Source organism: Rhea americana, unplaced genomic scaffold (genome assembly GCF_003343005.1).
Source record: "Rhea americana isolate MKP2758 unplaced genomic scaffold, rheAme1 scaffold_91, whole genome shotgun sequence".
Classification (NCBI taxonomy): domain Eukaryota; kingdom Metazoa; phylum Chordata; class Aves; order Rheiformes; family Rheidae; genus Rhea; species Rhea americana.
This window is the reverse complement of record NW_028187100.1, coordinates 3,639,401-3,653,306: the sequence shown is the minus strand read 5'-3', so window position 1 is coordinate 3,653,306 and position 13,906 is coordinate 3,639,401. Positions and strand designations below refer to the sequence as shown.

General features: G+C 36.3%; 1 protein-coding gene across 1 annotated transcript in view; it reads right to left on the bottom strand.

The window, feature by feature from the left end:
• Positions 1–647: 647 nt before the first annotated feature.
• The window catches only part of ATXN10 (ataxin 10), a 63,557-nt gene continuing 50,298 nt past the window's right edge, over positions 648–13,906 (bottom strand). Inside the window, exons 8-10 of the mRNA XM_085324425.1 lie at positions 9,929–10,037; positions 6,515–6,684; positions 648–667 (exon numbers count right to left, since the gene is read on the bottom strand). Coding sequence (XP_085180551.1) covers positions 662–667; positions 6,515–6,684; positions 9,929–10,037 — 285 coding nt within the window. The 3' untranslated portion in view covers positions 648–661. The remainder of the gene's footprint in view (positions 668–6,514; positions 6,685–9,928; positions 10,038–13,906) is intronic.

Sequence of the window (13,906 nt, the reverse complement as noted above, 5' to 3'; positions counted from 1 at the left end):
CAGGAGATTCTGAGGACTAGTATAAAAGCCATGAGACAAGGACTTGAAACAGTTACCTTAACATGTCACAGCAGACATTTCTGAAGACGCTCTGGAACCTGAGACACTTTTCTATTTGTGCTACCTCAATACTAGTTAGGTGACAGATTTAATTTCCATGGCAAAACCTAAGATTTTAAAGCACCTCTGTGAGACAGCCCACTTTAAATTTTACTGCTGACTTTTACAATGCTATGTCCAGAGAAAACTTATTAATTAAAGGGCTTAGCCCAGCAACTGTCTGAAAATGCTCTTGCCCTCATCTAGCACAGCATTAAAACATTAGAATTGCCCTAGCCAAACATTTTAGCTGGTGCAGAACCTTTAGCTAAAAGATCAAGTTAAACATGCAAGAGCTACCACTTCACAGAATCAAGATCCTAAATGCTCTTCTTTTTTTGTTTTTCTCAACTCTAAGCTAAGAATCTCTTCTATTTTAGGCTGATGTTTAACATCAGGAAAAAATAATACTCACTTTTATGTAGTTTTCTAAAAGAAGAAATCAAGGTTTATTTCTCTCCTCATTCAACATCATGTATAGTTAAATGTGGGATGCTCTTTGTTGTAGGTAACTCCAGGCCATGTCATGCCAAGAATAATATATTTAGCTCAAGTATTTAATTTAAACCTGAAAAAATAGAACTGAAATAACATGAAGTCTTTTTGAGAAACTTACATGACAGAGGCAGTTAACTTGGGTAAGACTTGTTATCAGGACTGCTAGGAGTATTTTAAAATAAAAACTATCTACAGTTAAATAAAACAAGGTATTTGTCTGTGGTTGAAATTTTGTATTTTRTATCACTACAGCAAGAGGTTTAAGTTAAGGATCCAAATTGTGACAACTTGATCTATGAACGCTGGCACCTTTTTCTAAACAGATTCTAACTGGATTCATTGCACACCCTGCCCCAGTGAAGAAAAGAAAGGGAAACTGAATTCCAAACAAGTCAAATCTTGTTCATATTTTCAGGCAGAAGAGTTTTCAAATTAGCAAGCTAATCTTATATAAAACACTTTGGCTTAAGTGTATATGAAAAAAATCCAAGTTACACTAAACAATATCCAAACCTTTTACTTGCTCTTTTTGTCACAATTGTTTTTAATTCTAAAAGTACTTTTTTTGTTCTCCCAAAAGACTTCCTTCCTCTACTCTGCACTGACAAAAAACAGGGCAATTACATTAGAAAAAGCATTGCTGTAACCTGAAATGAAGAACAAGCATGTCAAAAAATTTCCCTCACAAATCATTTGCATCAGAGTGATCCCATTCAGGCATGAAGGTGCAAGGCACAGGTACCAAAGACAACTCTGCTACTTCATTCCTCCCCCCACCTCCCATAACATAACTTTGCCAATGAAACAGACATATTCCGAGATAAGTATCATCTTATTAGATCCATCAGCATTGCCAGTATCTAAAATGTCCTTGGCATAAAGGTGTGGATTTCATTCTTTACCTCTAAGGGGATCAGCTTTGCTTATAGGCAGCTGATAAAGAGAGACACCTCAAAAATGTACTTGTGTGTATTCACCATTCTGCAGAGGACAGAGATTCTTCAATGCACATCCAACTGACTCAGAGTACTAACTTTACTGCTAGACAAAATAAACAGGTAACAATGAACTGTTTACCCTACCAGTGACAAGAGCCTGTTAAAAACTGCAAAGTGAATGCAAACAGGTAACTGCACCAATTCAAGTGAGTGCTTTGTTCTTACAAATTTAGAATTAACCTTGCATTCAGAAATGTCACGATTTTTCCCTTCAGGATCCCTCTCAAAAGGCAACAGTACAGAATGATCTCAACACACTGATATTCTGCCAGCTGGCTGCTCCCTCATTGCAAGGAACACAGCTTAAGTCTAGCATATAGCTTATCTCAGACAACCGCAACCTGCAAGAACTGCTTTCCTAAAACAGAAACCCCCAGCAGTTCAGGTTCCCCAGCTTAATCTTAGCAGTAATAGTGAAATCCAAGGGGAAAAAGAAAGAAAGAAAGAAAAAAAAAACATAATCAAACTTCATCATGCTTTCTACTCCCTTTCAATTTCTTATTTACTGATTCCAGCAAGATTATGTTATTTAAGTCCATGCAATTTCTCTCTCTTCACAAAGAAGGTAAACAGTGCAGAATAATGCCAACATTATTCCTTTGTATTTCAAGTACTGATGATACATATGATTAAACTTATAACTTAAGTATTTTAAACAAGGCAAATTGTATAAATGCCTCAAAAAAGAAATAGCCTAAGGGAAAAGAAATAAGGTTATGCAGAAAACTACAATCTGTCACAGTAAGGCAGAGAATTAGTCACCTCACTTTCCAGTAGATACTCCCGTAAGCAAAGAAATATAACTGCAAATTAATTGCCACTGCCAGTTTTACATTTGTTATATTTCTGTAACAGAGGACCGTATCTTTTATATTTCATTTTCACTAAGCTTCTTTCAGAAGTATCTTTAACAAAAACAGTTCTACTATATTGAATGACCATACCAAGCTGGGCTTTAAAGTGAGAGTGGAAAATAAGTTCTTAGAAAAGTCTCCCACATTTCCAACCCTCCCTCCCCCCAGCAAGAACACAGTATGTATTCTTCCCAGATGGTAAAACTGACATGTTAAGAAGGCAAAACAAACAAGGAGAGGAGAGCTGGGAAGAAATTTTGCTTTTTCCTTTTAATAACCTCATTCATCTCCAACTACGAGGCAAATCCTCCACTCCTTGCTCAGCTTGAAAACCCACCTTCTTCCTTCCAGTACATTTATTAGAACCATACAAAGCACCTCTGTGAAAGGGCCACAAAAAAATCAAAATACAAACCACAGCACTGTCCAACACCTGTGATAGTAGCTCTTGATGTTTTTTTCTCCTACAGAGAGAGTGTGCGTAGGAGAACTGCATATTCACTCCCAGTTTCAACATGCAATGAGCTCAACATCTGGTGTCCTATGTATAGCAGTTGTGTGCGTTCTCCTCTCCTTTCCATGTGTGCAATATAGGGCTGCTCAGTAARAAAAGAAAAGAAACATCCATACCTTATAAGGAGTGACTGTTACTGGTTGCTGATGTATAAGTATGACAGCACGCAGTAAAAAATATGCAACGGCAATCTATGTTTATATAAGGCACATTATAGAAGCCAGCACATACTGTTAATGTTATATTGTTCAATGTTAAATGGCCCAAAATTAACATTTCATCAAACACATCTCTTACCAACACCAACCCATCCAGCCTCACAAAACATGCAAACAGGCAGTAAGCCTAGCAACAACTATTTTAATAATTGCATCTCAGTTTACAGCTTAAATGTGTTCCCCCTCCCTTGTACCTTAAGAGCTTATCACAATAGTGTAAATAAAACCATGAGGAAGAAAAGATGTAAAGAATGCATTCCTAATGCTAACAGAGCACAAGCCAAAGAACACTTCTTCTAAAAGCAAAGAATGGTTTTTAAACACGAAATGCAGAAGCAATGAATCTCCAACCAGAGATCCTTCTGTTCTGAAATACTACAACAAGATTTAGCACCACTGTCAAAAAAAACCAGTGCACTAATCCCCTGCAATTATTGATTTTATAGCAGGTGGAGATCATAAACAGAGAAAGAGAAGTAGCCTTTGCAGAGCAATTATCCTCCTAGGACAGATATTCTCTGCTGCTTTAACTCTGCTGCTTCTGCTCCACACAGCAGGGCTACTGAAGCCATCATGCTTCAGGACACGTCCTGCTTGTGGCGTTGGGCTGGCCCAAGATCCATCTCCCAGAGAATAAGCAGGCTGTGACTCAGCTCCACAGCAAGCTCCTAAGCGCAGCAACTCAAAGGGCTTAGTTCAAGCCACCATTCAAACCCTTTGAGGACTACTTATGTCTTCAGAGGTCAGGCAGACAAAGCAAGATTCACTAGGTTATATTAAAATAATAAAGACAATGTATTTTTATTCATGCTTGATTATTAGTAGTGTATTAGCACCTTTATTAGTGCTTTATCATTGTTACCAGGAGAAGGGCTCTACTGGGATCAGAAGTTACAGGAAAATATTAAAGAAAAAAGTGAAAATGCTAGATCATTAAAAAGAATCAGAACACTAACAGTGCTGTTGAAAAGTCTTGATGATTAATGTGCAACCCTTTAATGCCAGGCAACCAACAAAAGTGAAGGAAAAGTCACTTCTTCAGCTTGTGGCTATAATTTACATGGTAAATCACACAAAAGCAACAGCAAATAGCCCAAGATCTCTCAGAGGTGTTGATCAAGCACTCATTTGCCATATAAGACACAATCTAGTTTGTATTTCATTACTTCTGATTGAATGCAGTAAGTAAATGCTGTGTAAATATAATACTATACACAGAAATCTTGCATTTGTGAGATATTACTCTGAAAAGACATGGAAATCAGGAACTAATTTCCTTTTCACTTGGTTCTAGGTCTGACCCAAGCACCACTTTGAAAAAAATCATTCATATCTCAAAGCTTCTGTTTTCAGATTTGTGCAATGGTATGCTATTTGCTCTCTTTCCACAAACATGCATTCATACATGCAAACTTCCTTAAAAGTGAAAAGTCCTTTTATTGGAGCCAATTTAAAATGCATGAAATATATTGAAGGCGCATACACGATATTATAGTATTGGCATTTCTGAAATTTCAATGGCACAGTAATGTCCCATGATATCACACAGAAGAATCTAAGTAACTTTCAAGACAGCRTAAAGCAATAATATTTCCAGGCAATTTAAGGCAAGTAAATACCCAGCTTCCATTGAAAACAGTAAGTCTGCTTGCCTAATTGCTCCAGGGCCTTTGAAAATCCTAGTCAAAATGCACAATAAGCAGTAAATCAACCCTTTAAAAATGAAAGCAACACCCCCATTCCCCCTGCTATAAGTTATTCTTGCCCACTAAAATGCAGTTCACTTCCACAAGCACCTCCTACATCATAAAGGGTCACAGACAACTATACAAACCCAAAGTGATTAATAGAATTAGTAATCCTATTCAGAAATATTAAAATCATTTATTACATAGAGTAATATGAATTTTCCATCTGTGTACCTACATTAGTAGCAACTGTCAGTCCAAGAGAGCAGCATTGCTGAGATTTTCCATCTCTCTGCCCTCCAGAAAGAAAGGAAAGAGCTGAAATCCCCCCTCCCACAGAGTCTGAAAACAGCTTGCTGCCATTGTAAAAAGTCTACCTTGGTAGGCACTGCAGCAGTTGAAGCCAGATTTGTACAGTACAAAAGAAAAGACTCTGTAAAATAAGGTCACAAGGTCTGTAAAATAATAATAACAAGAAAAATATTTAGAAAACAGAAGCTGCTAACAAAGATTGATCTTTCAATATTCAGTGTCTCCAGATTTTCCTGGCAAAATACAATTAGACTCAAATTATCTCATCATAAGAAACTGCTGGCACAGTAAAGCAGCATTAATTGCTGTATATTTGGTACTTGCTGACATGGGTCTCATTTGTGTACCTTAAGAAAGAAGTAAAAATACTCTGCATCTCCTTTACTCCTTCTCTGATACAACCCTTCTTTTATAATTTGCATTTTCTAGCCTAGAAACTGGTTCCTTGAAAGCAGATGAAAGCTTTTGATTTAAATTCAGAAAACAATTATATTCTCTATTCTCTAAAATGAGAAACCCACAATCAAGAACTAGAGAAACAAAGTTTTCACAAAGCTGAAGTCACTGTATTAAGCAACATAGTTTTGCATAGGACAAGTAAGAAGAGTAACTTCCACGATATTCTGCAATGCATCATAAGACATTTTTTCATGATGGCTTTTCTTGTCGAAATTAGGTTAGTCTATAATGTCTAGAGGAAAGTAGCATATTGTATTATATTCAGAGAAAGGATTTCATAGTCAGAAACATGCTGCTGTTCCTCCCTTTTCCTCTCTGAGGAAGCAAGACTAACTTTCCAAAAAGGAATTCTAAAGACAAAAGATTCAAAGTGATGCAAGCAGATCTACATCTAGAAAGTGGCAGATAAATTACAGCACAGTACAGAAAAGGAAATAATAATAAAAAAAGAGGAATAAAAGAATAAAAAAGCAAATTCAAAGATTAAAAATGAAATTCAAGCAGCAATTCCCATTCATTTTCTTTCAAAGTCTGGCTGAGGTTTAGTCTCAGAGATATTTTCATCTTAAATGAAAATAAAGGAAATAGACCTGTCCTATAGCTTTGCAGACTACAGGACAGAAAAAAGATGCAGACTGATCGACATTACATTGTTATTATAAAGTTAATATATCTACTATAGAAACTATGCATAAACTTGATTTTTTTCAAATACTAAGGCAGTTGCTTGCTTTTTGCAGCACTGATTTTAACCTGTTTGTAGATCAAAGGTATATTTTAATCAGTGATTAAAGTCGTAAACAGATGTATGCATCTGTTTACATATCAGAGTTTTGGGAGAAAAAAAAAAGAAAAAGAAAAAAAGATAATTTACCTTGTCTTGGTTTTCCTTGTTTTTGTAACACAAATTTCCAATCAAACGAATGAGATGAGATTTAAAACCCACAGCTGGATGTGAAATTTCCTCCTGCTCTGTCATAGCATGTATGGCAGTGAAAATATTTACAGCCTGTTTCCCAGCAAGATGAGTTAATCTCAGGGTATCTGAGGAAAATAAAACATTTTAATAAATTACTACATGAAAATTAATCTCTGCACAGCACTTTACTGCCATTTTAAAATTATTAGTTTCGAAGTTAATGAAAAAATTTCAGATATTGAGCAATACGTCTAAAGAATTTTGAGAATTTATTTTCTTAATTTGTTATCTTACTTTGTTTTACTACAACCATATGAGGGTGCCTCAAAGTCAGAAGGTATTTTTACATCCTTTTTACATACAGGCCTAGCTCAGACAYGGTGTATGAAGGCTGATTCCATCCATCTCCACATGCAGTGTCAGAACTTATGAACTGTTCGTGATTCTGACACTATAAATACAATCCGGTGTTTGCTTTGTTGTTTGAAAAACAGAACTTATCTAGAAAACTTACTTTAGTTCAAACTCCTCACAGCAACACATACTAATTATGGAATTACTTTGTCCTGTTCTCCAGTCTGTTTTGAGCTCAGTAGGGGGAGAAAGGATTTCCAGTTCATCTAGCACCTTGCATCACCATCACAGATCCTTGACTGACTATCATAATCCTGTCAGCTGGGAAATACTAATGTTCCCGTAGGTTAAATGCTGTTTTAGAGCAACTAGGATTTTTCTCTTTTTCTGTCCATTTAGAAGACCTAAACAACCATGTAGGACAGTCAGTCCAGAAAGAAATGTGAAAGAAAGGAAACTAGAATGTGTGAAAACAGCACTTCATAAAAAGATCACATCCAGAAAAAGTTGAAGTTGCATGAGCATCTGATAGTCCATAAAGCTGAGAAGTTAATTTACTAGAAGTTGTGCCTTTATTAAAAAAATCCAAACATTAAATATATAAATATTTTCCCCCTAAGAGCCCTGCAATACTAATAACTGGCCCAGCGTAACATCTTCCCAAAGATGCTACAAGCAATTTGCACTGGAACAATAAAGATGTAGCAAAATTAGGTTATAGTATAGGGTAAAACAGTAATGAAGGCCTATGCTTCTTCTGCTCCAGAGGTGACAACATTCGAAGTGAAATGGACAATAGACTTCCTGGATTTGCATTAGAAGAAACTTTACAGGTCCTCATATTACTGTTTCAATCACAGATGGCTGATGAAAAATCTCAGTGTCTTCATGACAGTATAAATAGGTAACTAATTTTTTGGTAGTTTTCAAAAAGTTGGATTTTTTTTTAATGCTATGCTTTAATAAAGCCTACTGGCCTCCTGTATGAGAGCTACCACTTCTCTTCATTCAGGTTTTTAGAACTGGGCAGAACAAAACCACCTCCTGACCACTGGAAAGATGAAAAACAATCTAAAGCTAGTAGCTCCTAAATAATGTCATCAGAAAACAGCATTTAATTCAATCTTCTCTCACAGAAATTCATTGGCTCATGTAAAAGCATGAGAAYAGACATCCTTCTTGGGACATTAACTTTAGGCTTCTTTTCCTTTTGGTCCTAGTATCTTCCTTGCACATGAACACAAAAAAAGTTTCGTGGTCTTCCTAATCTATGTCCTGCCCACAAAAGGGACTCCTAAATGGAAAGATTTTTTTTTTAAAAAAAAAAAAAACAAAACAAAAACAAACCCCCAAACACCTCCACCCTTCTCATTTCACTACAGTGCAGACAAAATGAAATGAGGAACAAAYCTATCTATCTGATCTGGATAAAGAGGTGAAGCAAAAGAAGACAGCCAGCAGTCACCTTTCACGTATGATGCCAATCGCAAGAGAAAAGTGCTCCTCTCAAATAGGGCACATCCAACAAAACACAGCTGCCTGCTGGGATGTCACCCATTCTCTCAACTGAACACTTCAGTCTGCCATTCTTCCTTGTAATCCCGAAGAGTAATCCTTCCATTGAACTCCTTAGTTCAAAAGACCACCTCCCTGGTGATACTATCCAAACACTGTGCAATCACATTATTAATAGTGCTAAAGATACCAAAACTGCAGTATCACTGTCTAACTTAGTACTGCTCTTCTACTGAAGATAGAAGAACATTCCTTAGTTGATACATCATTATTTTTCTAATCCTTTCTAAAACTTTCAAATTTTCTAGTAACCATAGACTAATCTAGACTCAGTCATTTTCAACAGATCAGTTTGTCATGAGATAATTTGAAGAGAAGAGCTGCTTCATCAGAAGATCTCTCCATTAAAAGAAAATCTTTTAAAACTTCTTCAGTTCAGGAGTTAGCTGATGTATAACAGAGTTCTTCACCCATTTTGCTAATCTAACGACTACAGAATTAAAAGAGCTTTGTAGCCAGCAGACAGATTTAAATAGAGCTATCTGAATTGACAAAGTCCTGTTGGCTGAAGGTGCCTGGGAACCATGAAGGATGCACAAGCCAGTAATGTTATAGTTTACACYCACGTTTAATTAGCCTGGAGACAGCTGGGGAGAAAAGTCAGTCTATGCACAGTTAGGGACAGCAGGACTGGCCTATAGACTGCTAACCTTGCAAGACTGATCAGCAGCTCAAAGTTCCTTTGTGTTGAGGGACTTACACAACCATTCAGAAGATATGAGTAGTCATCTTGTGTTTCCTTAAAACACACACACACGAAGCATATATTGTTTTGACTTAACGTAAGCTATAAAACTATTCACCTGAGTATCAGCAAAAATGAGTTCTTTTTAAAAAAGAGGACCCTGAGAACATCTCAACATAGAGAGTTACTGTAAACAGCTGTTTCAGCCAAAACATAATTTTAATTAATTCTCTAACATCCATCAAATGTTTACAAGTTACTCAGTTACTGCTATTTTATTGCTTCTTAGCAAAAGAAAACTTCAAACTAACATTTAAAAGTCATTGAATTTGATTAAAAGCTCTCAATCCACATTTAGTTTCAGTTTTCAAAAATTTGGAGAACAGAAGGGAATAGGCATTGAAAAGTCCCATTTCTACTTCTTGAGAAAGTTCTTCCACACATACTCGGTCAGTGGAAGAACATAGGAAGCAGCACAATTTGCACAATTCCTACCATATAAACAGCACATTGCTGAGAGCTGAATAAACGCTCTGTTGGGTTACAGGAGCCAATAGAGCAAGCAGAGCAGCAGAAAAATTCCAGGAACAAATCAAATATTTGAAAATGTAGATTAATTCAATCTCCTATTTATTTATTTTATTAAAATGTCAGAATCATAATTACCATCAGTTGTGAAAAACATGTTTTCATTCACAGAGCAACATGATTTGAAGCGAGCCAGCAGTTCATAAACTCTGTGGCTTTTCACTCACCTACAGCTGTTTCAAGCAACCCAGGCGAAGCTTGTAGATGTTCTAGTTGTCCGTTGTCTGATGTCATTTCACAAAGAACATCAAGAAGTCGAATTGTAACCAGTGCTTCCTACAAATGAAAATACATTTCTGAAAATGTTTTATGAAGGATAACATATTAACATAAAATCTGATGATCTATTTAAGGACAAGTATTCTCAGCAATTCAGTTTCTCAGCAGGTCTTTTGAACTGCCAATATGTAAGTAATTGTGAGTAAATTTATGTAAAATAGGAATATCTTTCTAGAATAATGATAATGTATTATATCGCAATAATTTCTTTTCTACAGTCAAATATAGTGTTATATGTGACCTGAAAGATCACGGGGAAAACAAAACAGAGCCATAAGGATAAAATTTTAACAAAAACACAGTAGCTTCCAAAAGTAGAAATACAGAAAATTACTAGCTGAGAAAATTATTTCTGTATAAATGTTTTCTTTGAGTTTATTCAGTAGGAGTGTCCCACTTTAAAGACGCAAACACCGCCTGCAAGACACCAATTTCTTATCCGCAGGAATTCTGTAAAGTTCTGTGGTCAAATGAACTTTGGCTGCGAGAATTTACATTATTCTTGCGTAAATAGGATAGGAATCATAGATGCAGTATTTTGGTTAGGTATGAGAGACAATTTTATTTGCATATTATTTATTCAACCAGAGAACTATTTTTTCTTCATGGGTTGTGTTGATGCGTGCTTAGAATGACAATCCAGCACTTACAGAATAACTTGGAATGCCATGTATTGCTCGAGAACAAGACTGCAACTGCAACCTGGTTCCTTACTAGGTGTGCTATGTAAATTGCAAGTAGCCTTGAAAAGGCTCATACATACACCAGAGCAACTATCTCCATCTTTTCTTCTTGACCAGGATGGAAAGACATTTACTTCTGGCTGTATCAGTAGTATAACATTTTTTAATTCATATAATCAATATAACATAATTGAACCCATCAATAATTATGTTCACTAAGTATTAGGTTGTGCCAWAAGTTTTATTTCAATTTGCTTTCTCACACAGGTATACAAGTCATAGCCCTGCCAAGTTACTTAATAAATTGCTTTCAACAGTACAAAATCAGCCTCTAAATATATTGGTCAATGTTGCAGTATAAACAAAGAACAGCTCAACAGTATTTCAAGGACATTAAGTAGATATTTGCAGTTTTTATCTGATGGCCATGTTGATATGGATATAATTTGAGAAGTAAATAAGGAAGTGATAGACAAGTTTCAAAATTAACATATTTCAAGCAAGAACCAGAAAAGCCATTCCTTATCATGGGGTTAAATAGGATAATAGGTTAAAAAGGTTCCTACCTTTTTGCAAGTATGGTTGAAAGTTAGTGAAAGCTGACTAAGCAGGCTTATAACGGGAAACTATTCTACACATTAGTTTAAGCATTACAGAAGCAAAGTAAGCATTGGCTTGAGATGGGACCTACAAGACCCGAGGTTGCCTAGAGAACTCACATATGCCTAATAAATTAAACAGTAGATGGGACCCAGACAACAGTTTGTGAGAGAGGCTGGTTCAAGGGTAWTCTCAAAATGCATTTTCAGTGTGGCTTCCCAGTTTTGGAGGCTAAAACAGCTTATTAGTACAAACATAGCCTGAGCAAGCCATTTAGCTTTAGGGTCAAAGAAAAAGCCCAGAAAYAGTTTAATTTATTAGCACAGATGTTGCCTAAAGCATTTTTAATGACAGACTGTACATATACAATTATTTTTTTTTCAGTTAAGTACAACTCTTAGGCAAAAACTAAAAAAAAAAGTAAATAATCAAAGAGAAAGTGTTGACTTTTTTTTGATCGTTTCTAGTAAGAAAAAAAAACAGTTTCTGGGGTTTTTTAGTTGGAATATTTCTTTTCCCATGGCAAGCATGTGCTGTGTGTAAATACACACACACACACACAAATATATGTATATCACACTTGTTCAAAGCTGTTCTTGCCACTTCTTTTGATTTATTCAGCTATTTGTGACTTAAGTTACAGTCACTAAATGATCCATATTTCCCATCAAACAGTGCTACTTAACTTTTCACATCTCATACTTATGCAGGAGAAGGATAAAATGTCATTGCCTAACAGGGCAACTGATGCAGTGGTATTCTCAATACTGCTGTCCCAGCACCTTCAAGTTGGACAGAGACCTTCTGCAAGGCGCAAACAAATGGTTTTTTTCCAAGAACTGAAACCACAGAATACTTGGAAAGTAACCACACAAGATTAAAAAGAAAAGAAAAAAATAAATAGAGGGAACAGAGAGAGCTCTTACTGCCAAGCTGATACCTTCTCTGAAAGTAGTTAATTACATTTTCTAAAATTTCTCAGACTAAGAGGTTAGTGGAGTTCTCGGGAGAGGGGGACAAAGGAGTGACAAAAAGGGAAGCTATCTTTCTTGGATAGATAAGAATAGATTGATGTTGATGACCTGCCTCCCATTTTAATTTTTCTTACACACCCAAYTATCACTTCCTCATGAAGTGATTTTTGTTAACTTTCCATAGGACCTTTCTATGTGTATTTGTACATGTAAACTTCTTGCACGAATTCCCCCCTCAAATCAGGGAGCTGTAACACTGTTTAACATTATCATATAAAAGCATATAAAGGTATTTCTTTTTYTTTTTCATTTTAATTGCAAACTATAGCTATGAGAGATATTCTTTGGAGTTTCTCTGCTTGGATTTATAACAAGTTAATTTTATTTTAAGAATATTTCCCACTACAGGCATACTGGGTGATATAATTTCAGCAAACCACAGTCACCTCCTGACAGGATGGAAGCCAGATKTAACCTTTCTGAAAATGTTATCTTTTAATGCTACAATCATTTTAAACACTTTTTAACGGTTAAGCAAATATATTAACTACACATCTGAAACTAAGTATGACTAATCAGTGAGAACTCAAGGAATCAAAAGAAATTAGAACAGTGTTTTAATAAGTCCATCTTTGTCCAACCCATACTAGGGTTTCTCACACTAAGTTTTCTGGATAGTTTTTTTTCTTTTTCTTTTTTCTTTTTCTTTTCTTTTTTTTTTTTTTTTTAAGGAGAAAAGGAAAACTCACACCAGCTGAAAACATCAAAACTCCATCTAACTTGTTCTATACGAAGCGATCCAGAACTGATGGCAATACAACTGACACCCCCAGTTCAGAATACAGTGACCTAATGCAGGAGCAATTAAGTATACTACAGCTTAGGGTGTCAGTTGCTCTCTGTACTCACAAAGGCATTGTTAGGTACTTTCTTTAAGCAGTTTATTGAAAGTGAGAGGGAGAAGAACAGATCATTTTAAAAGATCTCTACCCTTAGATGGTCTAAACCTCCTTATTGTACTATATGGTATGGCAAGTAGCCAGCAGCTCTTGGATACTTCATAAGGGAATAAAATAAGGCCATCTAGAACTCAGCCCTGCATCAGAAGCTCCCAAARCACAGCCCACAAGCCATTTGTGACCCATAAAAGCCTTCCTGTTTAGCTTGCAAAGGGAAAATTGTGGCCATCCTCAGTAGAACTGGTTCATTAAGTCTGAGGCAATAACAGATCCCATCCAAGTGGACTGGAGTTGGATTGAGTGCCTGGGTGCTGGAGACAGGAGCTGCCTGCCACCAGGAGCCCAGAAAGCTGTGCAACTTGAGGTTGTGGACCTAAACAGCCCCAGGAGCACTGCCATATCAGAACCATGCAAAGCTCATCATGCAGCCCCAAATTGTTAGGGAATGGAGAAAACAGTCAGGGACTAAAAAGCCCTCACTAGCACTTTGCAGATAGCTGCGCCTGTACCGAGCTGATCACAAACACATCACAAAGATTTCTGTGATCAGAATTTGGTGTTCTGAGTTCTAGACAGCCTGGGAACACTTGCCATGTGAACAGCCAACTGCAAGTTCAAAGAACCGTATTTATGATGTGTCTATCTATTTA